The sequence below is a fragment of the Somniosus microcephalus genome, chromosome 32 (genome assembly GCF_052327205.1).
Source record: "Somniosus microcephalus isolate GS21.2 chromosome 32, FLI_Smic_1.0, whole genome shotgun sequence".
Lineage (NCBI taxonomy): Eukaryota > Metazoa > Chordata > Chondrichthyes > Squaliformes > Somniosidae > Somniosus > Somniosus microcephalus.
Window position 1 is genome coordinate 29,977,632 of NC_141018.1, and position 25,580 is coordinate 30,003,211.

Sequence of the window (25,580 nt, forward strand, 5' to 3'; positions counted from 1 at the left end):
CAAATTCCCATCATTGGCAGAAATGGAGCTCATACTATCAGGGCTCCTCCTGTGGTGGGAATCCAGGGCTGGGAACTACTGCCAACTTTAGCAACCGCCACCGAACATCCCTCCTCCAGTTTTAAGCTAGAGAAAACAGAAACAAGCAGATGGGGGGGAGGGGGGGGGTCTTTCAATCCACCCAAACACTGCACCTCCACAGGAGCTGCTTTCAAGCCTTTGCCACACAAGGGGGCGCTATTAGTGCATATCAAAGATTGCAAATACTACAGGCATTTTGATACTCTGTGCAGTACAAAAAGCTGGTGTTCCACCACAAATACACATATTACAGCTGCATAAAAACAGGGTCTGAAAGCATTGTTTTAAGCCATTTTGCTAGTGACAAAAGAATCCCACCAGTGATTACTTCTAAATGGCGCGTACAATTTAAAAGAAACTGCAAATGTGACGATTACTTTTGGATCTGCATTTCTTTATGAACTTCTTCCTACTTTTGAACTTGCTCATGCTTAAGACAGCAGTTTCCCCTCCCCCCCCCCCCCCCCCCACCACCATGAAAGTAATCGGCAGTGGGAATATTCGACACGGGCAAACTCACTAGTGGGCGGTGCGCCCATTTCAACAAGTCTTGCAAATGTAATGACCAGTACCATGCACAGCCTTCTCGATAAAGGCACAGTAACGTGTGTAGGAACAAGGTCTAATTGCAAACCAGCAGTAACCTTTGGTGCGGTCATCCCTTATTGGAACGTGGTATGGCACCAGTCGCAACAGGACACTTTCAGTGCTTTTTCCTTGCTTCAGAAACAATTTTCTGCCACAATAAAGATTATTTGAATCCAAGTCAGTTGTACATTAAGGCTTCCAACTCTTTGCCATACCCTTCTCTCTGCCGGTTGCTGAAATGTTTTATGGCCTGCACGCTTCATCCTCTTCTACATTAAGCCGCGGCTACACAGAGTGCAAAGGTATGACAAACTTGCAACCAAAAGGCGAGTGATAGGAGATCCCCACTTCCTGGAAAACCTTCTTTGGTATTCCAATGTCGCAGAGATACACCCGCCCGGCACTTTCCCCCAGTGGTAAAGGCAGGCCGAGAGCTAAAGACCACTTGGCATCAATGACGTGCTCCAATTCTCCCACCGGCGGGTCGATGCTCAGCACCGGAGCCCGATTCTGGTTGGCCCATTCGACAGCCGCTCTGTACCACGGCTGCTCGCGAAGAAAAGGATTCTCGTGACAGTCAAGGCAATTGATCACCAAGTCAACGGGAGTGTCTGGCAAGTCTGGAAATTTGGAAAGAAAGAGAAATTATTCAGGAAAGACGTGGGAAATAATTCCACTAAATACCACCTTCTTATGCCGAGTCGAACATCCAGTGAGGTAACCTGCTTTACGGTATTCGGTACAAATTGGAGACGGGGCACTCTGCTGGTGCTGGATGAAGGGCGGAGGTAAAACTGGCTCGTCAGCTTGGCTCTGTGGCAGCACTGTTACCGCTGAGTCATAAGAATGTACGATTCAAGTCCCACTCCAGAACCTGAACACATAACGTAGACTGACACTTCAGTGCAGGACTGAAGGGGGTGCCGCATTGTCAGAGGTGCCGTCTTTCAGACGAGGGGTTAAACCGAGGCCCGGCGGGTATACAGAAAGGATCGCGTGGCACGCTTTGAAAGAGCAGGAGGGTTCGGCCAGAGTTCTGGACAACATCCATCCCTCAACCAACACAGCCCAAAACAGGTTAACTGGGTCATTCACCGTGCTGTGCGCAGACTGAGTAATTAGTTGGCTGTGAAGTGCTTTGGGACATCTCGAAAATATGACAGACATCGTTTCCTAGATTACTGATGGCGGAGGAGATTAGGCAGGGCCCAGAAGCTTTCTCCCTGCAATATGAGCCAAAGCCAAGAGCAGCTTGACTGGCACATCCTTGTTGAAGCACATTTACTCTAACCCACCTTATTTGTTCTGGGGATGTGGGCAACACTAGCAAAGTTGCATTGATTGCTCGTCCTTAGACGCCCTGAGCAGGTCATGAGGGGCCTGCTCCTTGAACAGCTGCAGTTCTCGCGGCGATAGCTCCCATGATGGCGTTAGGTAGGAAACTCCAAAATATGGAGCGTGCGCGCCAGACAGAGAGAGCGCCAAAGCCACACGTACCAAGAAACTTCCCAAGTTCTGTCTTATGGACGTACTGAGTCTACTGGTCTTAGTTGGGGCACCAGTTGGGGTGCGCAGTACAGGTGACCTCACTGTCGCACCCCTTGCAATCCTGTGGACTCTGCTGGACAGTGCATGCACACAGACAGAGGACAGTGCTGGGCTCGGCTGTGTAAGAGTTGTGTAATAGAGGTTACGTACTCGGACTTCACCGTACTCGGGCTCTTGCATTGTTCTACAGAAACCCAGCGTAAGCTCGAGGAACAGCACCTCATCTTCCGATTAGGCACTTTGCAGCCTTCCCGACTTAATAGCGAGTTCAACAATTTCAGATCATAACCTCGGCCCCTATTACATTTTTATATATATTTTTTGTCCACACCTTTGTTTGGCCCTTTTCCCCCCCTTTTTCTCTCTCCCACATGGCAGCTGTCTCATTCTGCCAGCGCATTTCACACCTAATCTAGAGCCGTCTTTTGTCTCTTTACTAGTCCTACCACCATCTCGTCTGGTTTTGAATACCTCTTAATGTCTCTTCACTTCTCTTTTGTTCTTTCATCCCCATTTCCCAGCCCCCAAACTGGCCTTTTAATCTGTTTCATTTCCTGTGTTTTTTCAGTCCTGACAAAGGGTTTCGACCTGAAACGTTGACTCTATTTCTCTCTCCACGGATGTTGCCTGGCCTGCTGAGTTTTTCCAGCATTTTCTGTTGTTATGTACAGGAGATCTGTACAATAAAGGTTACGGTACAAGGGAGTGCTTTAATAAAAGCTACGGTAGAGGAGTTATGTAATAGAGATACAGTACAGCAGAGTCATGTAATAATCTAAGGCTGACACTTCAGTGCAGGACTGAGGGAGTGTTGCACCATTAGAGGTGCCGACTTTCGGGTGAGACATTAAACCGAGGCCCTGTCTGCCCGCTCAGGTGGCTGTAAAAGGCCCCACGGCACTATTCAAAGAAGAGATGGGGAGTTCTCCCGGTGTCCTGGCCAATCTTTATCCTTCAGCAAACATGACGAACACAGATTATCTGGTCATTTATCACTCTGCTATTTAAGGGACTTTGCTGTGCACAAACTGGCTGCCTGGTTTCTCTATATGCCAATACAGGAAACTTTTTTTAATCCGGCACGGACGGAACCGACGTGGTGCCGGTTCGTCAAACATTCCGGATAACCGAAAGCTATAGTAAAAGATACGGAGCCGAGAGCTCCGTATAAAGCAACAAACCCTGTTGCTCAGCTTCAAAACAATGGCCACAAGTGGCAAGCGTCTCTGTAGCTTAGCAACAGCTGCAGCCACACCCTTGCACAGCAACACATGGAGGAAGGCAAGTAATAAAAGTTACCTGAACCTACTCCTGAATTTTGCCGGTTAACCGACATTTCCGGTTATTTAGGTGCCGGTTAATCGAAAGTTTCCTGTAGTGACATTTTAAAAGTACTTAATTGGCTATGAAGCACTTTGGGACATCCTGAGGCTCATAAAAGATGCTGCATAAATGCAAGGTCTTCTCTTTTCTTTCTGCTTTGTAATGGGTATACCCCAAGTTTCAGCTGGTGTCTCTGGTCCATGAACCCAGTGGGTTCAAATCTAAAGCCGAAGACTGGAGACGTCCACTCACAGCATGCAGATTACCAAGAGACTTGAAATGGCAGGACAGGCAACACTGAAGGAACACTTCATAAAACTCCCGAGATGGAGCGAACATAGAAACATAGAAGATAGGAGCAGGAGTAGGCCATTCGGCCCCTCGAGCCCGTTCCGCCATTAAATGAGATCATGGCTGATCATCCAAATTCAGTACCCTGTCCCTGCCTTCTCCCCATATCCCTTGATCCCTTTAGCCTTAAGAAATATATCCAACTCCTTCTTGAATATATTTAATAATTGGCCTCAACTGCCTTCTATGGTAGAGAATTCCACAGGTTCACCACTCTCTGGGTGAAGAAATTCCTCATCTCTGTGGCTTACGCCTTATCCTTAGACTGTGACCCCTGGTTCTGGACTCCCCCCGCCATCGGGAACATCCTTCCTGCATCTAGTCTGTCTAGTCCTGTTAGAATTTTATAAGTTTCAATGAGATCCCCTCTCATTCTTCTAAACTCCCAACAATTTCTCTTTCCATTTATGCGAACTGCCTCCATCCCTTGTGGTACACTGGTGTCAATCAGAAGTGGAATCTCCATTGGTGCCAAGCTGTGAGCATCTGCAATGGGTGGCCAACAAAAAAAAACTGTGCCAAAGGCAAGATTAATGTCTGCTATTAACATCAACTGCTCGAGGGCTGCTACACATTTGAGATTTTGGTGAGAGGACTGAAGTTTAAGAGCCCCAGCAGTGAGCAGTCTTTTGAGGCTGAATTTGGAAGCAGCTGAGAGTGTCAAGAGCCAACACAGTCTCTTTTTCCTTTAATCCGGGCTCGAACATGACTTGGCCATTGCACCCTTGCTGCATTCTTTCGAGCAATTTCCTATATGACCTTAAACAGGAGGTGCAATTCTTGAAGGAACCAGGGACATGACGTTGTTAATAACTTCCAAAAAATTTTAAATCGCCAAAGCGTTAACCATTTCTGAAACGTGCAGAATTTTTGTAAAGCACCTCCAAGACGAATGAAACAAACTGCAGAAAAATACCAAATGTCTAATGGAAAAGCACTTTTTCCTCCATGCTTAAATCACAACTGCTCTTTACGATGGGGGGGAAAGGAAGAACCAATCGTTAGAATAAGGTCTTATTGACAAAGAAGAAAGACTTGCATTTCTATAGCACCTTTCACAACCGCCAGACGTCCCAAAAGCACTTTACAACCAATGAAGTACTTTTTGAAGTGTAGTCACTGTTGTAATGTAGGAAACGCAGCAGCCAATTTGTGCACAGCAAGCTCCCACAAACAGCAATGTGATAATGACCAGATAATCTGTTTTTAGTGATGTTGATTAAGTGATAAATATTGGCCCAGGAGACACAGGATAATTCCCCTGCTCTTCTTCGAAATAGTGCCGTGGGATCTTTTACGTCCACCTGAGGGGGCAGACGGGGCCTCGGTTTAACGTCTCATCCAAAAAATGACACCACCGACAGTGCAGCACTCCCTCAGCACTGCACTGGAAGCGTCAGCCTAGATTTTTGAGCTCAAGTCTCTGTAGTGAGACTTGAACCCACAACCTGCGGACTCAGAGGCAAGAGCGCTGCCCACTGAGCCACTGAGGCTGACACTGTGAAATGAAGAGCACCCGATCGGATAGCACAAAGATCTTCAAGGGGCAGCGTCTCTGGACTAGGAAGGGAGGAAAAATAGGATCACCATTCAGTGACTTTTGCTGGAAACTGCGTGCATGAATGTTGTTAAAAAAACAACAAAAAAAGCCAGGACCAGGCTTAAACAGCGTGCAAACACTCACAATCTGGGCTCACACATGAAGAGCAGCCACTGGGGGGCTGCCAGTGCCCATGGAAGTGTTCTGCAGTAAGAGTCAGTGCCTTCAGTAGGGGGAGGGGGGGGAAAGGGAATGTCAGTTTGAATAGCAACCTGTGTATTTCTATTATTTATAAGAGCCAGAGAATTATAAGGAACTAAACAGCCGTGTTACGGTCCTCTAAAAGTAAATCAGCATGTACAAAGTTGTGACTTTTTTTTTTTTTAAGTTAAAAAGAAGCAATGTTGAAACCAGTTTTGGTGGGTCTGGACACAACCACTTGGACGTTTCAGTGTAATCCAAGATGGACCATTATAACATGGTAAGAGATTTAGCAGCCAACAACAATCTTCTAGATTAACATTGCCATTGTTTAAACAGTACAGTGATTAACAGACCCTCTAAAGACATAATATTCCTTCTGTTGGCTTGCACAGACTTTATAGGATAACTATAATGCAGAACAATTAAGCTCTCAGAACATTTGTCCTTACTTGCTTTCTTGCAAGGTGCCAGGTATAATAAACAGGAACCACTGAATATAGTACACCAACCGCAAAGTATGGAAGCAGTCTAGTCCAGTCCACCTTCTCCCCTCAGATGGGTTGGTCTGGCAAATGGCCCACAAAGGAAGAACAATTTGAAGGGGGAGCGGAGGAGAAGAGGGAGAAGTAGGAACAGTTTTAACAAAAGCAAAATACTGCGGATGCTGGAAATCTGACCTAAAAACAGAAAATGCTGGAAATACTCAGCATGTCAGGTAGCATCTGTGGAGAGGAAAACAGAGTTCACGTTTCAGGTCGATGAACTTTCATCAGAACTGGAACAAAATAACTGAGGTGGGGGTGTAAGGGGATGAAGCTGAGATTCATCCTTTTACAGCCTAGTGATAAATACCGTTGATGTTAATTCAGAGATGACAACTATACTGGGACCGACATTCTTTGTGCATTTCTTTCAAACAGTTCCAAGTGTATGAAACTGAAAAAGAAACACTTGCATTTAAAGAGAAACTTAGCACATCATGCAGAAATGTCTCAAAGTGCTGTACATAAAATTAATTACTTTGAAGTACGAGGAGTTGCTTTGATGGGAAACACGGCAGCCATTTTGCACACAGCAGATTCTACAAACAGAAATCAGATCAATGGCCAGTTCACCTGTTTTTGGTTGTGATGGTCGAGGAAGGAATGCTGGCCACAACACCAGGAAAACGCCCTGGTCTTCTTTGAATAATGTCACCTAAACCACCAGAACGGGCCTCATCTCATCCCAGGAGTGGCATCTCCAACAATGCGGCACTACCCCCGTACTACACTGGAGTTTCAGCCTAGATTATGTGCTCAGGTCCTGCAGTGGGACTTGAAGTAACCATCTGACTCAGAAGCAAGGGTGCTACTGCCGGAGCCAAGCGGTCACTCCTTTCCCCTCCAACAATTACTTGGATGTATTTATATTTACCTTGTGCTTTTCTCCGTTCTTTGTTAAATCTGCTGATGCAAATTACTAACCTAAAATTTATAATTAAAATGAATAGTAATTTAGCAATGGCATGGTTGCATGTTTAGAAAGTAATAGCGTTCCTCGCTCGGTTCTGGTAGAAATAAAATAGATGCAATCCCACACTGCGGAGATCTGTTTAGCACTTGTACTTGTTACCAAGTTATTTGGTAAAATAATTCTCGAAAGCCAGACCTGCCGGGGGTTCTGTACACTTACACCCACACAGGTTCAACATGACCTGCGGTATACAAAGGGGCAAAGTAATTAGATACTGGCAGGCTGGACAATCACGCACCTTTGACACTGGCCACTTGCTTGCCGTCTGTCTTGCTGAACAGTTGAAGCTCTGTGGTGATGCACTCCAGCATCTTCACAAAGTTGGGCAGGAACAGGATAATCTGTACCTCATGGTTGGCAAGGTGGCGACCACAGCTGATTCCCTGAGCTCCCTTCACATGCGGTCCGCATAGCAATGCAACGGTCGGGCGCTGGTGAACGTTCTTGGGGTTTAACCTTGAACACAGAATAAATATCATCCTGATTTAATCTTTAAGCCAAATCTCTGAGGTTCACTTGCAATATATATATTCACATATATTCACAATATATATTAATGATCTGGACGAGGGAACTAGATGTAATATCTCCAAGTTTGCAGACAACACAAAGCTGGGTGGGCGTGTGTGCTGTGAGGAGGATGCCGAGAAACTCCAGTATGATTTGGACAGGTTGGGTGATTGGGCAGAAGCATGGCAGATGCAATATAACGTGGATAAATGCGAGGTTATCCACTTTGGTGTCAAAAACAGGAAGGCAGATTATTATCTGAATGGCAATAGATTGGGAGGAGGGGAAGTGCAACGAGACCTGGGCGTCCTTGTGCACCAGTCACTGAAAGTAAGCATGCCAGTGCAGCAGACGGTTAAGAAGGCAAATGGTATGTTGGCCTTCGTAGTGAGAGGGTTTGAGTACAGGAACAAGGATGTCTTGCTGCAGTTGTACAGGGCCTTGGTGAGACCACACCTTCAGTTTTGGTCGCCTTATCTGAGGAAGGACGTTCTTACCATGGAAGGAGTGCAGCGAAGATTCACCAGGCTGATACCTGGGATGGCAGGTATGAGGAGAGATTGGGTCGATTGGGCTTATACTCGCTGGAGTTTAGAAGAATGAGAGGAGATCTCATCGAAACTTATAAAATTCTAACAGGACTAGACAGACTAGATGGTGGAAGTATGTTCCCGATGGTTGGGGAGTCCAGAACCAGGGGTCACAGTCTAAGGATAAGGGGTAAGCCATTTAGGACAGAGATGAGGAGGAATTTCTTCACCCAGAGAGTGGTGAACCTGTGGAATTCTCTACCACACAAGGCAGTTGAGGCCAATTCATTAAATATATTCAAGAAGGAGTTGGATATATTTCTTAAGGCTAAAGGGATCAAGGGATATGGGGAGAAGGCAGGGACAGGGTACTGAATTTGGATGATCAGCCATGATCTCATTGAATGGCGGAGCAGGCTCGAGGGGCCGAATGCCTACTCCTGCTCCTATCTTCTATGTTTCTATGTAACATGAAAAGTATTGTAGGACAGACTGCAACCGCCAAAAAACTGCAATAAAACAAATGGTTTTAGGAACAAAATGATCGATACCCCCAATTTCGCCGCTCAATTGGCAATTCACGCTGCAGTGTAGGTCCACAAGAATTGGCAACCCTGCAGTACCCTGCCCAACCGTCGTCTGTGAAAACAACTGAGTGCAAGAGCACTGAAAACCCACACTGTGGTTTTAGGTGGCAATGCCACGGAATGGGTATTCTGTCAGTGTAATTGGATTATTATTTTAAATAGAACGGCGTGTGATGTTGGCAAAATGCTTTTGAGTAAAAAAAAAATATTAAAGGTGGCTGCACATAGCTTTCCCCAGTGCAGCACTAAGTCAGACAGACTAAGAAAGTCCTAGGTTCAATCCCACAGTCTGTGTGAAGCAGCGACACTACAACTGGTCACAGTGTCACTGCGGTAGGGAAAAGGAAAAAATCTGCGATTGTGCCCACTCCCGATTGTTATTCAGTGACCCCTGTGGGAAACCGCGCATGCGAATGTTGGGGGGGGGGATTTCAGGGGCGGGCTCGGCTGAGAGACCCCCCGCACCCGCGCCCCCCACCCCACCCCACACACCGCACCATGTAGGCTCAAGTGGGGAGGGCTCGAGGGTTACTAGCAGCCATGGAACCTTCCCCATTGCTGGAATTAGCTCCTTCAGAAAGTGGGGAGGGGGGGTAAAATGGCTGCACTCACGAGTGCCTCTTAGCCACACTAGAATCTCAATCCTGATACTACTTGATTGCTTTGAGCTTATGGTCATGACCAGGGTCCCTGGTTGACCTGAATAGGTCAAATGTCGCCTTTATTACATGGGATTCGGGGATTTTTGGAGCTAGCCGTCCACCATCTGCCCACTTTTCCTGTGAAAAGCAGTGGTCTCAACCATTACACACAGGCGAGAGTTGTTTCCCCCCCCCCCCCACCGGATAAAAAGGAAAAATGAGAGCCAATTTTGAACTTCACTGATGAATAAAAGATCGTATCTTTAGATTCTTAATGTTTAAACATTTGAGAAATGTTTGAAGAATGTGCAGAATCCCGATAAAGGATGTAACCATTAACTGTGTCGAACAAGGGCCCCACCGTGTAATAATGTGCACTGAGTGGAAAAGCGTGAAGGCAGGGCAAAAAAAAAAAAAGGGGTTCTTCTCCCAGCTCCCCAAAGAGAGTCACAAAACAAGCTGGAACAACTCGCAAATCCTGGAACTCTGAATTGTTTGAGTTCCACACCCAAGGAGGAAATTGCCCGTTAAAATTTCCTGCACCATATGAAACCACTTCCTCAGTTCTAGCTCCAACAGACATCGAATCACATTGGAATCTGAAGAAATTAATAGTTGCTGGTGCCAGCTGATGTGCTGCATAAAAGACAAAACCGGCATCGGAATTAAATTTAGCCATCGGTATTATCAATGCACGCAGCGGAGACCTGGGCGTTTGTTGGACTGGGTTCAGTGACCCACTGGTGCAACTGGCTCCTAAAATACAGCTCTCAGGCAGCCTGCCCTCTCTCCCCATGGTACGAGCGTTAGTGGAGTAAGATAAGCCTGGTAGTTTGTGCGTGTTTGGGACAGATCCAGCGAGGGTTAAGCGGAAGTTGTTTTTATACTGCGTTTTGTCTACGTGCGAGTGCGACGAGCATCGCCAGCAGCAACCACAGTGTAAACTTCCCAGATCCGTTAAAGCGTCGTTATTCCCCCTGATGTTTGAGCCTCTTGCATAGCGTGGGCATTCAAAGCCGACGCCTCGCTTCTCGTTCAGAATGCGCGACTGTGACTTTCCCGTTCTTTCCCCGACGTGAAGGGCCAGTTACTTCGCGCCTCTGCCGCATGAACCCACTCCGTTCAACTACACACAAGGTCGGCGCTTCAAGCTAGCCTAGATGTTAAACCAGTTATACAAGCTGGAAAGCAGCAAAGTTTCAAACCAGTCTGAAGCGCCAACTTCAATCTGAGTGAATAAAGGTGCCCCATGTTGTCACTAGATGCAGGGGGGAGGGAATGGGGATACCAGAGGGCTACCGTGGAAAGGAAAAAGCTGGAATGGAGAAGGTGGGAGAAATTTGCACTGAAAGTAGCCCATCTTCAGCTTTCCTCCCCTTTTAAAAGGACTAATACTTTGGATAGCACAGTGGCTTAAGTGCACTATTTCAAACCAGTTCCTAATAGGCATTCACCACTGATAAATTGCTCGTCACGTATGCACGCCATAAGAATGGAAGTTTGATGCCGACACGGGAAACCCCCAAGGGGTCGGCCATTTAGGACTGAGAGGAGGAGAAATTTCTTCACTTAAAAGGGCTGTGCATTTTTTGGAATTCTCGACCCCAGAGGGCTGTGGAGGCTCAGTCGTTGAGTATATTCAAGACAGAAATCGATAGACTTTTGGAATCAAGGGAACCAAGGGATTTGGGGCTAGGGCGGGAAGGTGGAGTTGAGGTAGAAGATCAGCCATGATCTTATTGAATGGTGGAGCAGGCACGGAGGGCCAGAGGGCCGAATGGCCAACTCCTGCTCCTATTTATGTTGGCCCAGAAATTAGTGTCCCAACGCGCGAGTAAGCACCGTGTACTCACGCGTGGGACCGATGGAATTGCCGGTTTTCTGCATGCACAGCGCATGCGCGGGAAACCGGCATTTCCGATCCTCTGAACCAAGGGGTTCAGAGGTCGAATGCGTGCGCGCAGGAGTCTGCACGTGCGCGTTGTTCTTCCTTTTTTTTTTCCAGGTTTGCCCGTGCGTGAAGGCCTCCACTTTTTACACTTTAAAAAAGCAGACGCAAGGACTTAATTTTAAAAGGTAAGTGGTCTATTAATTAAAATTAGAATTTTTCTCCCCACAGGTTTATTATTTTTAAAGACTTTACAGTAAAGTAAGTGTATTTTTAGCCCCGATTTTTTATAAAATTATTTTTTTCAAAAATTTAAATTATTGTTTAAAATAGTTATTTAAAGTTATTTATAGTTCATTTCAATAGTGTGATTTTGAAAAATTTTTATTTCAAGTTTAAGTACTGTTTTGGGCGCCCGGAGTTTTCATGAGTTTGACAGTTCTTACTGTCAAACTCATGAATGGGCTTTTGCATCCTCCGATTGGTTGCCCAGTGCTCACGTGATCCCAGCCGATGCGTCGCACTAAGTACGCCGCTGGATCACGCAAGCACAGCGCGCCGGGAGCTGGACCGGGCCACTGACAGGAAATCCACGCAGGCCCAGGCTTCAACTGTCGGCGCGCTAGGTAAGTGTAGGTCGGGGGCTTGCACCCCGCGGGAAGCCCCCGACCCGAATTTCTGGGCCGTTATGTTCAAATCAATAGTAGGAAAAAATGCTCCACTCCCCCCACCCTAAAAATCTCAGAGAAACTCACCAGATAATAAGAACATACGAAGTAAGAGCAGGAGTCAGCCATTCGGCCCCTCGAGCCTGCTCCGCCATTCAATAAGATCATGGCTGATTTTCTACCTCATCTCCACTTCCCCATTTTTTTTTTTTTTTTTTTTTTTTTTAAATGCGCTTATGGGATTTGGGCGTCGCTGGCAAGGCCAGCATTTATTGCCCATCCCGAATTGCCCCTTGAGAAGGTGGTGGTGAGCCGCCTTCTTGAACCGCTGCAGTCCGTGTGGTGAAGGTGCTCCCACAGTGCTGTTAGGGAGGGAGTTCCAGGATTTTGACCCAGCGATGATGAAGGAACGGCGATTATATTTCCCAGTCGGGATGGTGTGTGACTTGGAGGGGAACTTGGAGGTGGTGGTTTTCCCATGCACCTGCAGCCCCTCGTCCTTCTAGGTGGAAGAGGTCGCGGGTTTGATTCCCCTTATAAAACAGAGCGTTTTTTAAAATATAAACAGAAGGGGCAAAAAGTGACAAACATTAACGCAAGAGGTACCTGTTAGGCCCACCAAGCAGCGTGAGGGTCATCTGGCTGGCACACACGCCAGTCATTTCCAGTCTGCGCTCCAGCGACAGGCCGTGCCTTTCTGTGGCTGCCAGCAGCTTCTTGTGCAAGTCGTAAGAAATACTGGGGACAACCAATCCTGAATCTGTAAGGCAAGCGAAGACAACGCATTGGTAAAATGTGAGAAAACATTCAGGAGCTATGCTACAAGACACTTCATTTCCCCCCCACCACCCCCCAATCGTCTCCCCACCTGGTCTTGAAGGTAAAGAGACCGCGAATTCAAAACCAATTATAGAGAATTTGAATTTGATTTATAAAGTCAGTAAAGGTGACCATGAAGCTGTCGGACTGTCATAAAAACCCAACTGTTTCACCAATAGAGAAGGAAATCTGCCACCCTTACCCGGTCTGGCCTACGTGTGGCTCCAGTCCCACACCAATGTGGTTGGCTCTTAACTGTCCTCTCAAATGGCCTAGCAAGCCACTCAGTCGCGGCAACTAGGGATGGGCAATAAATTCCAGCCTTGCCAATGACGCCCACATCCCGGAATTAATTTTTTTTTAAACTCCGCACGGCACCCGAGAAATGCTAGCCGTAGTAATTGAAAAGGAGCTCTGGGGTGAAGTATGGAGGCAAATGCAGCAAATCATGCGTGGCAGAGTCCACATTAACTGGTCAACAGATTATTTTGAACTGATGGGCACAAGTATGCATGTACTCTCTAAGCCTCTTCATACTTGCGGCATTCAGTTCAAAATAAGCTGTTAACCAGTCTTCACACTGCTACTGGCGCTAATCTGAATTTTTTTTTTTTTAAATTGCAAATGGGTTATATCTGGGCCGTGACTGAGATATGAAAAATGTTTCACATCCGTCTCAAGCAAGTATCACTTACACCTCAAGTTGACACATGTCAACACTGAAACGGTTGAGTATTTTTGTAAATAATCTGTAACGTGGGTGTGCACTTCAGTGGCAATAAGAGCAGTACGTGATAAACCCAGTGACACTGTTCCATTGTGCTGCTACGTGAAGTTGCAGAAGTTGAAATGGCCCTAACTAGTGCAAGTATGTCGGTTACTGCACCACTTCTTGGCCAATCTTTATCCCCCAATCAACATCACAAACAAATGATTTGGTCATCATCACATTGCTGTTTGTGGGAGCTTGCTGTGTGCAAATTGTCTGCCACGTTTCCTACAACAGTGATGACACTTCATAAAGTACTTCATTGGCTGTAAAGCGCTTTGGGACGCCCTGAGGTCGTGAAAGGCACTATATAAATGCAAGTCTTTCTTTTTTACTTCATTATATGCAAAATTAACTGGGCATGGTCGAGCCTCAGACTGATGGACTGGCCAAAACTCTGTTTACGGAAGGCAGCCAGCCAATGTTTGTTCTGTCCAGGAGTGTTTGGATACAGTGAATGTCCAATATAATTAAATCTCACTCAAATGAGTCACCTGGAGAGGTGATCAATGGAGAGCAACCACTTCCACGTCAGAGAAAGTAAAAGTGCATCAAGCAGCAGTCGGGGCAGCTCCTGGTTGCTGAATACGAAGGTGCAACCTAACGACCCATGCTCTTGGCCAGAGAGTTAGGATCAACCCGAAGAAGGTAACTTAAGAACCAGCTTAAGATATACATTGCAGGAGCAATTTAGAGACAGCAAATCTACCCTGATCGGCCAGGATAATAATCTTCACTGCAATTCTACTTGCAATGGCTCTGATGAACACAAACGCTGGACTCCAAAAAGCTTTAAGTGCATCACCTGAAACTATAGTTGCTCCATGAACAGCTGCTTGCAATGAAAACTAGGCATATTCTTTAGGAATGCAGAAAAAGGTGGTTATGTAATTGTAGAACTGAGTGAGTCACTGGGGAATCCTGGCAATTTAAATTAAATCCAAATGTAACATAAACTGAGCATATAGCGGAGCGAGAAAACTGCATATTACAGAACTATACTGCTGAAACCTTTTACACGCCTTGCGACAGCATACAATAGAGCCAGGGATGGAGGACACTGGTTCGCATTTGTAGAAATAGAAGCCATCCTGTGGAAGGGGGAGATGGGGAAGAAAAGGGTTACATCCAATGACAAAAACTCCAGAGACTTGAGCACAAAAATCTCGGCTGACACTCCCAGTGCAGTGCTGAAGGAGTGCCGCACTGTCGGAGGTGCCGTCTTTCGGATGAGACGTTAAACCGAGGTCGTGTCTGTCCCCTCAGGTGGACGTAAAAGATCCCACGGCACTATTTCGAAGAGGAGATGGGGAGTTCTCCCCGGTGCCCTGGCCAATATTTATCCATCAATCAACATCACTGTTAGCACTGTTGCCTCACAGCGCCAGGGACCCGGGTTCGAATCCGGCCTCGGGCGACTGTCTGTGTGGAGTTTGCACATTCTCCCCGTGTTTGCGTGGGTTTCCTCCGGGTGCTCCGGTTTCCTCCCACAGTCCAAAGATGTGCGGGTTAGGTTGATTGGCTATCATAAATTGACCCTTAGTGTTAGGGGGATTAAATACGTGGGGTTACGGGGATCGGGTGGGATATGTGTCGGTGCAGGCTCGATGGGCCGAAATGGCCTCTATCTGCACTGTGGCGTTTCTGTGATTCTGTGATCACTAAAAAACAGATTATCTGGTCATTATCACATTGCTGTTTGTGGGAACTTGGTGTGCGCAAATTGGCTGCCGTGTTTCCTACAACAGCAACTACACTTCAAAAGTACTTCATTGCCTGCAGAGCGCTTTGTGACGTCCGGGTGGCCATGAAAGGCGCTATATAAATGCAAGTCTTTTTTTTTTTAAACATTGGAACAATAGAGGAAATAGGTGCTGCAATGCCACGGATAGGCAGTACATGGGTTGCTGTCTGCTCAATCCTCGCAGTGAAGTGACCACCGCTCCGCAGCCAAGCAGAGAGGCTAAGAGGTATTCCACATAGATGGCAGGAGAACGAATAGATCTTGTTGGGCATGGAAACAGCTGGGCACAGAAGCAGGTCCCCAAGCAGGCGCTGCTGGCCGGGGAGGGTGGATTGACGCGAGAGGAAATAATAATTTCCAAGAAGAATTAGAGGGAATTACAACAAAAACAGCACATTGTTGGAATGCATTTCTCAAAAGGCTTATAGCCTTAACTGCTTCACAGGAGTGCTCCGTTGTGGGGACTACAGCCCCCGTAATTATTTGCAGTGTGTCTTTCTGAAGCCCACGGTTCGATGTTAAACTTTATTGGTTATGTCAAAACTTTGCAATGGGTGAAAAGTGACGGTGAGTTGCTAACTGTGTTGCACTGTGACCAAAAGCTTTGTTGAGGAATTCATTGTGCTAAAATACTAAGGAGTCTATAAAAAAAAACTGCTGAATTTTCCACACCAATTTTTACACTATGGTAGAGGTGGTGATCATACATTTCCTAGTGTGTGCGTCTGAGAAAGAACATTAGCTTCCACAAAACAGCTAAAATCTGGAAAACGTGTCAGATTCCGACAGGACTGTCCTTACAGTCTCCGACTGTTGGGTAACTCAAACGATATGACCAGGGGCACTCATTCAGAAAGCCAGGGTTTGAATTCCAGGCTCACAGCTCATGTCGCTTGATTATCCTCCATGGACAACTTCAGACGGTTGTGGGTTCAAGTCCCCGCTCCAGAGACTTCAGCACAAAAATCCAGGCCGACGCTCCCAGTGCAGTGCTGAGGGAGCGCCGCACTATCAGAGGGGTCGTCTTTCGGATGAGACTTTAATCTGCTCTCTCAGGTGGACGTAAAAGATCCCATGGCACTATTTCGAAGAGGAGCAGGGGAGTTATCCTCGGTGTCCTGGCCAATATTTTTCCCTCAATCAAGATCACTAAAAAACTGATGATCTGGTCATCATCACATTGCTGTTTTGTGGGAGCTTGCTGTGTTTCTCACATTACAAGTGTCTACACTTCAAAAAGTACTTCATTGGCTGTAAAGCGCTTTGGGACGTCCGGTGGTTGTGAAAGGCGCTATATAAATGCAAGTTTTTCTTTCTCTCACTTCTGCGAGAGCCTGTTTTTTGTGGGGGGGGGGAGAAGGATAAAAATGGCAGGGATACTTGGCCTGGCGAACACATTCTGCAATGGCTGCCAGCAAGTGCTTGGGTGTGAAACTCCATAACCCAGAAGATTTTGATGATCTTGCCAAATGAAAGATAGCACAGAGTATAATTATATCGATGTGTCACAGTTGCAAGTGACACATGCTTGTAGTAGCTTTATGTAGTCTTTTCAAAGACTTGCAGTAAAGTTTACAAGCATGTTAAATGCTTAAGTTATTCTTGCTATGCAATTTAAAAATCTTACTATAGGAATTGGATTTTTTTTTTTTTAAATCCTTCTCCCACCTTTGATTTTCTGTCAGGTTCATAGAATCATCACAGAAATTTACAGCACAGGAGGAGGCCACTCGGCCCATCGTGTCCGTGCCGGCCGACAAAGAGCTCTCCACCCTAATCCCACTTTCCAGCTCTTGGTCCGTAGCCCTGTATGTTACGGCACTTCAAGGGCATATCCAAGTACTTTTTAAATGTGATGAAGGTCTCTGTCTCTACCACCCTTTCAGGCAGTGAGTTCCAGACCCCCACCACCCTCGGGGAAAACATTTCTCCTCAAACCCCCTCTAAACCTCCGACCAATTACTTTAAATCTATGCCCCCTGGGTGACCCCTCTGCTAAGGGAAATAGGTCCTTCCTATCCACTCTATCTAGGCCCCTCATAATTTTATGCACCTCAATTAAGTCTCCCCTCAGCCTCCTCTGTTCCAAAGAAAACAACCCCAGCCTATCCAATCTTTTCTCATAGCTAAAATTCCCCAGCCCAGGCAACATCCTCGTAAATCCCCTCTGCACCCTCTCTAGTGCAATCTAGTGTAATGTGGTGACCAGAACTGTACACCGCACTCTAGCTGTAGCCTAACTAGTGTTTTATACAGTTCAAGCATAACCTCCCTGCTCTTATATTCTATGCCTCGGCTAATAAAGGCAAGTGTCCCGTATACCTTCTTAACCACCTTATCTACCTGTCCTGCTACCTTCAGGGGTCTGTGGACATGCACTCCAAGCTCCCTCTGATCTTCTGCACTTCAGTGTCCTACCATTATAGTGTATTCCCTTGTCTTGTTAGCCCTCCCCAAATGCATTACCTCTCACTTCTCCAGATTGAATTCCATTTGCCACTGCTCTGCCCACCTGACCAGTTCATTGATATATTCCTGTCGTCTACAGCTTTCTTCTTCATTATCAATCACACTGCCAATTTTTGCACCATCTGCAAACTTCTTAATCATACGTCCTACATTCAAGTCCAAATCATTGATATGTACCACAAAAGGCAAAGGACCCGGTACCGAGCCCTGCGGAACCCCACTGGAAACAGCCTTCCAGTCACAAAAACACCCTTCAACTATTACCCTTTGTTTCCTGCCTCAGCCAATTTTGGATCCAACTTGCCACTTTGCCTTGGATCCCATGGGCTTTTACTTTCATGTGGGACCTTATCAAAAGCCTTGCTAAAATCCATATAGACTACATCAAACGCACTGCACCCTCATCGACCCTCCTTGTTACCTCCTCAAAAAATTAACTCAAGTTAGTCAGACACAACCTTCCCGTAACAAATCCATGTGACTGTCGCTGATTAATCCGTGTCTTTCTAAATGAAGATTTCTCCTGTCCCTCAGAAATTTTTCCCAATAATTTTCCCACCACCGAGGTTAGGCTGACTGGCCTGCAATTACTCGGTCTATCCCTTACTCCCTGCCATTCGCCTGAACGCGTTGACTCCTTGTGAAGGTACAGCTCTACAGGGCATAGGGTGCTCATCAAGTACTTGACTCGGGTAACGGCGCTTCACCTGCAAATCCAGGCAACGGGTGATGGCAGGCCTATTCAACTGGGAGAGGCAGCACCACAGTGATCACAATCCTGGCCCTGAACCAACAGAACACGTGGACCTCCGGCGAGGGTTGCTCAATAGTGCCCAGGAGTGGCAACTCTGGTCGATTTCTCCCCTCACCAATGTAGGCACTGGCTGCAATTACTGCCTCACCTCAGACCAGCTAAGTCACCACTGACCAAAATTCAAACCTTGCTGGTCGTTTGGCTCAGCCACTCAGCGATTAACCAACTGAGCCATTGGGTAGGCTGGAGCTTATGGATTTCAACAGTACTTAATAACCAATAATCATGAATACCCGAGAAGTGCTTTTGAAAAGGACTTGTTAAAGAACATCCTTTGATGTAACAGCCAACAGTCAGATCCCATTAACTTCAATAGCACTAATGCACCCTGTAACCAGCACCCCCCCACCCCTATAACACGATACCATGTCCTTTCTTTCTCTTTGGATACACTCTGCCATGGCAACTTGTACTTTTCAACAGGTTCTGGGATTTACAAAAGAAACCCAAGAGATGATAGCACTTCACTTAAGAGTATTAAGCCTTTAGGGACCGAAACAATCAGGTGGCTCCCGATACATACATATATACTTAAATACAACAAAAATGCGGCCGTCAGTCAGGTGAGTTTATGCTTTCTGCCAGAGTCTGCTTGCACGGCACTTGAGAAATTCTGAACGAGTAGCTCGGACTCAGCACATACCAATTACATGGCAACAAAACAAGAAGAATGAGGAAACTGCTACTGTTTATTTAAGCCCAAAATACACAATTTTGTAAACTATGGGTTGCCAAGAAACAGTGCTACTTAACACGCAACAGTAGTTGGCACGGATGCTTTCCCTTGAGAAAAAGTCAAACAGATTTTCTGACAGTTTCTGTCACACCAGTACTGTAACTACTAACTAGCCCGTGACAAGGTGAAAGATCAGCAGAGTGGGGAATACCTGCTTACAGCAAACTATATGATACAGTGACACCCGGCATCTCAAAATCTGTTTTTCTAAAATGGTTTTGTATCGGTCCTGGAATTCTCCGAACTTTTCCCCTTTATGGGAGCACAAATTTCAAAAATCAATGGAACGAACTCGGAAGTTGAAAGAAAGACATGCATTTCTATAGCGCCTTTCACAACCATCGGTCGCCCCAAAGCACTTTTGGAAATGTAGTCATTGTTGTAATGTAGGAAACGCGGCAGCCAATTTGCGCACAGCAAGCTCCCGCAAAAAGCAATGGGATAAGGACCAGATTATCTGTTTTTTAGTGATGTTGATTGAGGGATAAATATAGGCTAGAACACCGGGGAGAACTCCCCTACTCCTCTTCGAAATAGTGCCATGGGATCTCTTACATCCACCCGAGGGGGCGGACGGGGCCTCGGTTTACCGTCTCATCTGAAAGGCGGCACCCTCCCTCAGTACTGCACTGGGAGTGTCAGCCTAGATTTTTGTGCTCAAGTCTGTGGAGTGGGACTTGAACCCACAACCTTCTGACTCGGAGGCAAGAGTGCTACCAACTGAACCATGACTGACACTTATGTAACACACACACACTTTCTATTCTGTAGGTCAAACTACACCTGCAAAAATGCCATTTATCTCCATCTCCGCAAACTTAGAATAATTCGCAGCACAAAGAAACTGAATCTATAATCTGCAAAATACAATGCCACGGCATGTAAATCGTAATTACTATTTGTAGGTGAACTAGTATAGCTGATGATTTCGGACCTCAGGTGCTTTTACGTTTGCTGTGCCAGCTTCGAGAGCAATGCCCATTATTTCTTACCTCACTCTGCGGATTAAGGCAGAACATCCAGGCCAGGAAACGGAACAGTGCGCCTTTAGCGCACAAACAGTTAAAGTGGGCTGCTGCAACAGTCTTCTCGTGCACTGCGCTTTTAGAATATTGAAAATCAGCAAAAAAAGAACTGGCTGTGCTAACCCAACAACGGTGTAAGATGATGTTTCGATCTGAATATAGTTTTGACATAGCGGGCTGGGAGAAATGGATACTGGCCACATACTAAACAAAGCAACCCTGCCACATCGAGATCATATGTAATAAGGGGCACTTAGTGAAACAATACCCCTGCTGTTGAATGGAACAAAGGCTATGTTAAAAAAAAATTCCAACTGCTTTTACTTGGCACTACTTGAAACCTTGACATGTGGCTCAGTCCATCCAAGCAACTGATCCAAAACCTGAAAGGACTGCACTGCAGCAAAAAACAAACACAAGGTTAGGTTGAAAATGCGCATCTCCTGAATCAAAGCAGAGCAAGAATAAATCGACCTGAAACGTTAACTCCCGTTTCTCCCTCCACAAATGGCTACTGGGCCTTCCCTTTTCAGAACAGCAACACGGCCCGGCAATTTAAATCCCAACTAGGCTGTGCCCATTCGGAACTGTGGAAACATGATCAAAATGTGCTTATTCCTGCGAGAACTTGACAACCGAGTCGTTTTGACAATTTTACTTTTGCGTTCCAAAGGTTTGGAAGCGTTGCGTTCGCTTTATATAACGTGCTGCCCAATCAAGCAAGCCAAGAACTGGTTTTCTAGAATTAAAGCCAAAACTAATTTGTTGCATTCAGAATTCAAGGTAGTTGGCGCTCTTGAGACCCATTCCAAAGGATGCCTCACACGCAATTCAATGGCATACAGACAATGCTGCGTTTGTTTAGAAAATAAAAAAGGTACAAGGCTTCTTTTTTTATATATAAAAGGTATAGAGAAGTGATTCAGTCATGTTGCCTTTCATTCACAAAGAACTTTGCAGAGTTATGCAATTAAGCAATGCAATCAATCACAGGCAGCTGTAAAATATAGAAGCACCGCCACTTGCTGGCACGGGGCCATGATCTTGGAGGCAATCACACGGAGCAGCCAGCTTTTGGGGTTTATCAACTAATCGGGGGTTCCCTTCCTCTGTCTCAAAGCAGTCCAGATCCCCAGTCGGTAGAGTGTGATGGCAGGATGCCAGCCCAGATGGTGTGGTATAACCTGTTCAGATTGGCCGATGATAGGTATTATGCATGCACATGTTTGTGGTGGGGCGGGGGAGCTGCTGCAGTGCAAATGGGCTGTATTCAGTCAGCTTGCACCCACAGGTGTTCGTGCCTTAGCGAGGAGCCCCTAAGGGCTTGCGAGTGCCTCCCAGATCCCTGTCCAGTAGGGCCCGGAAGCAAGGGAAGGACTAGAATGCGAGTAACTATGCACTCCTGCAGCACCTGTCGGACAGCGAGAGGTGGAATTTGAACAGCCTGTGTGGGGTGTGGCAGGTGCAATTAATTGTTTTAACATGGCCCTCGCGCCTTCTGCTGCAGTGTCTCAATGAATGATTGCTTCATACATCCTATTGGCCTGTCAGGTAACTTGCCGAGGCCCCATCCACCATTCTGCTGAAATCACAATGACCAAAACTCACCCATTCGTCCGGGAGAACATTTCCACCCTATCGCGGTGTGAGAATTGAGCGCCGCTGCGAGAAAACTCTTGCAGTGTTCAAAAATAGTATTGGAGAACAAAACCCTGCTGGCATTTTGGCCATCTCCAGAGCGACAACGGCGATGCTAATTTGTGGAAAGGTATCCCTGCTCCCCTCAAGAATAGTAAACTAAGACTTGCATTTGTATAGCATCTTTCAAGACCTCAGGAGGTCCCAATGCACATTACAACCAATGAAGTACCGTTGCAATGTAGGAAGCATGGTAGCCAGATCATCTATTTTTTGTTACGGTGTTGGTCGAGGGATGTTGGCCCAGACACTGGAGAGAACTCCCCTGCACTTCTTCGACTAGTGCCAGGAGATCTTTTATGTTCACCCGAGGGGGCAGACAGGACCTCGGTTTAGAAACATAGAAACAGAAGGCAGTTGAGGCCAACTTATTAAATATATTCAAGAAGGAGTTGGATATATTTCTTAAGGCTAAAGGGATATGGGGAGAAGGCAGGGACAGGGTACTGAATTTGGATGATCAGCCATGATCTCATTAAATGGCGGAGCAGGCTTGAGGGGCCGAATGGCCTACTCCTATCTTCTATGTTTCTATGCAATGCTCTTATCAAGGATTTATAAGGGAGCATAATTTGTCCACTCTTAGGTCAAAAAGGCCGAGTGGCTGAAAGGACCTCGGTCTTCAAATTGAAATGCAATTAACTACACAAGGCTACTTTAGAAGAGATGCCTTCCGTGGCCTCCATTATGAAATAATGGGAAGACAACAGCAAATTTTAATTATATTCATCATTTTAAGCCAGGTTTAATCCAGTCAAGGTGCTAAATTTATAATACTGATCAAATGTGATGGGAAGTGGGTCCGAAAACTCATCCTTTGAGTTATGCAAGGCTACCTCGCAAATGTAACTCGCAGCTTACTGCTGATGTCATCAATGATATGCCTTTTAGAACAAGGATTTTGAGAAATAGACTTTTTTAGTAAATTTGGAGCACTTTGATTAAAGCTGTGGCACGTTCTGTTAGTTAAGAGACACGTGTCAAAACAGTGGAAAGGATTCCGTAACATGCAAATTCAATGCATATTTAAAATGTTATATTATTTATGAATATATCCAGACTCTAATTTGGTAGGTTACTATTTACAATGGAGCTGTGAAGTCTGTCAACGTATTGTGAACCTGACATGGCGCATGGGACCACCACCACCTCCAAGTTCCCCTCCAAGTCACACCCCATTCCGACTTGGAAATATATCGCCATTCCTTGATCGTCGCTGGGTCAAAATCCTGGAACTCCCTCCCTAACAGCACTGTGGGGGGTACCTTCACCACACGGACTGCAGCGGTTCAAGGCGGCGGCTCACCACCACTTTCTCCAGGGCAATTAGGGGTGGGCAATAAATGTTGGCCTTGCCAGCGACGCCCACATCCCGTGAATAAATAAATAAATAAATAATAAATGAGGCCACAGGTGCATACAACTTTCTCACTGCATTACAGCAATTGCACAGTTTCGGCATAATGAACCAGTGTTCGCTGGATAAAGGTGCTATTTATTTCTATCTCTCAGCTCATTTCTAAAAGGTCCTGAAAGAAAAAAAAAAATGCACAATTTAAAAACATTTCCCAGATTTGGCAGTTCAACATTGAACAAGCAGCCCGTTCCAACTTGACAAACTAAATCCAAAAAATAATGGTTATACAATTAGACTAGATTTGTCTCAGTCATTGGAATTTTCTGACGGTAATTATTGAAAGGAGCACATTCTAAAAATACACAGACAGTAGGAGTAAATCTCGCAGACTGCGGGTCCACTAAATGTAGCCAGCACAGAACAGCAAAGAGGGGGACCAATCCGCCCCTTAGGTAAACATTCACCGTCACAAAATCTTTCAACATCAAAATGCTTTCCTAAAAAAATAGGAGAAGGCAGGGGCAATGTTTAAATCAATATTTGCTGAGGTTATGTACACTTTGACATAGGCATATTTGTACAGGAGCAGTGCCATATTGGCTAGTATTTCTTGGATGAAAACGTGCTCCTGGGGTTGCATGCAGCTTTATTGGCTAGCCAGCTCAGGAAGACTATGCTACATGCCAGGGATTTGGCACTGGTTTTGAACTTTAGATTCAAATATTTTTCTAAAATCCAAACCGGAATGTTTATTTATCAGTGGGATCGCTCAACAGTAATGTCTGTATTTGGGTGCAAAGCTATGTTTTTCCCTCAGCGACTGGCATAAGGATGCATCACGAGAAGGGTACAGTGCAACGTGTCAGTGCCGCTCTCGCTCCATGTCAGATTGCAGTCGTACAGCTAATTAGTAGAGGCAAAAATCACACCAACGTAGGTAGGAATGTTGTCATGCATAGTTACACAGAAGTGCAAAGTACGTTTTATATCCCAAGGCTGTGAAAGCAAGAGTGTATATACGTCCGTTTATTATTCCTCCTCCAAGCAGAAAAACAATGCAAATCCCCCCTGACATCTTCAAAGTACATCAGGGATAACAAATTAAACAGGCCATCTTGACCCAATAAGTATTGCGTCACAGAGTTACAATGGGGTTTTTGCAGGCTGTTTATGGGGTGGAGAAATATATTAAATTTTTTTTTTTAATAAACATACAGGAAACTTTGTGTTATCCGGAGGCTAAGTGTCCGGCAAGCTCGAGCCACCGGCAAAAATCAGGAGCCGTTTTGTTAGTTTTTTTTTCTTCTCATGGCTTTTTTTTTCCCCAACAGTCAGGCTCTGGAAAGTCTCTCTGAAGCTGTTGCTAAGCGACAGAGATGCTTCCAAGGTACGGGCCGACTGTTTAGAAGCTGTTGCTAAGCAACAGTGTTTGTTGTCAGATACGGAGATGAAAAGCTCCGTATGCTTCAACATTAACGCTGGTGTGTCCGGCAGTTTTGAGGGAACGGCAACAGCTCGGTCCCGTCGGTGCCGGATAGCACAAAGTTTCCTGTAAATTGGAGACAATTTTAATTCCAGACAGTGGTCAAACTGGGGTTTTAAAGGAGCATCGTCTTCAACAAGCAGTCTGTCGGAATCACTGCAATGTGACACACAATTAAAGCAAGGACTCATCTCAATGCAACTGTTACGAGTCGCCCAACAAAAAAGAGAGTTGGCAAACCTTTTTGTTCCCCCACAAAAATCAAACCCCTTTTAACAAAATCATTAGTTTCGAGTCATCGGTTCTCCCTTCCAACAGTGTGCTTGTGACTAACGTTAAGTTTTGGTGAACTTTACAGCCCTAAATAAACGTTAATTAGCCAAGCATGCATCCTAAAATTTGTTTTAACAAGTTACTTGGCTAGTTTGGTAACATCCGCAAATAGTGGGCCCTCTGAGGCAGAGCTGGGACTTCTGCAAGTCATTAAAGTGAATTACCAGCTGCCACTTTAGAATTCTTCAAATTTAACCCTCCAGTCAATTGTTTCTAGTCAACCTACAGGATTGCAACACACGCAAGCACACTTGGCTGATGCTCACAGTATGGGTAAACTATTTAAAATAGATTACCCAGGCTCCCAACCATTTTAAACAACTTTAAAGTTTAAAGACTTTCACTTCACAGTTACTCAT

General features: G+C 45.7%; 1 protein-coding gene across 3 annotated transcripts in view; it reads right to left on the minus strand.

Moving 5' to 3' along the window:
- Nucleotides 1-538: 538 nt before the first annotated feature.
- edc3 (enhancer of mRNA decapping 3 homolog (S. cerevisiae)) overlaps nt 539-25,580 on the minus strand; it is a 109,689-nt gene continuing 84,647 nt past the window's right edge. For all 3 annotated transcript variants that reach the window (XM_085972269.1, XM_085972268.1, XM_085972270.1), the window contains exons 5-7: nt 12,581-12,734; nt 7,389-7,606; nt 539-1,289 (exon numbers count right to left, since the gene is read on the minus strand). In XM_085972269.1, the coding sequence (XP_085828395.1) occupies nt 955-1,289; nt 7,389-7,606; nt 12,581-12,734 (707 nt within the window). In that variant the 3' untranslated portion in view covers nt 539-954. The remainder of the gene's footprint in view (nt 1,290-7,388; nt 7,607-12,580; nt 12,735-25,580) is intronic.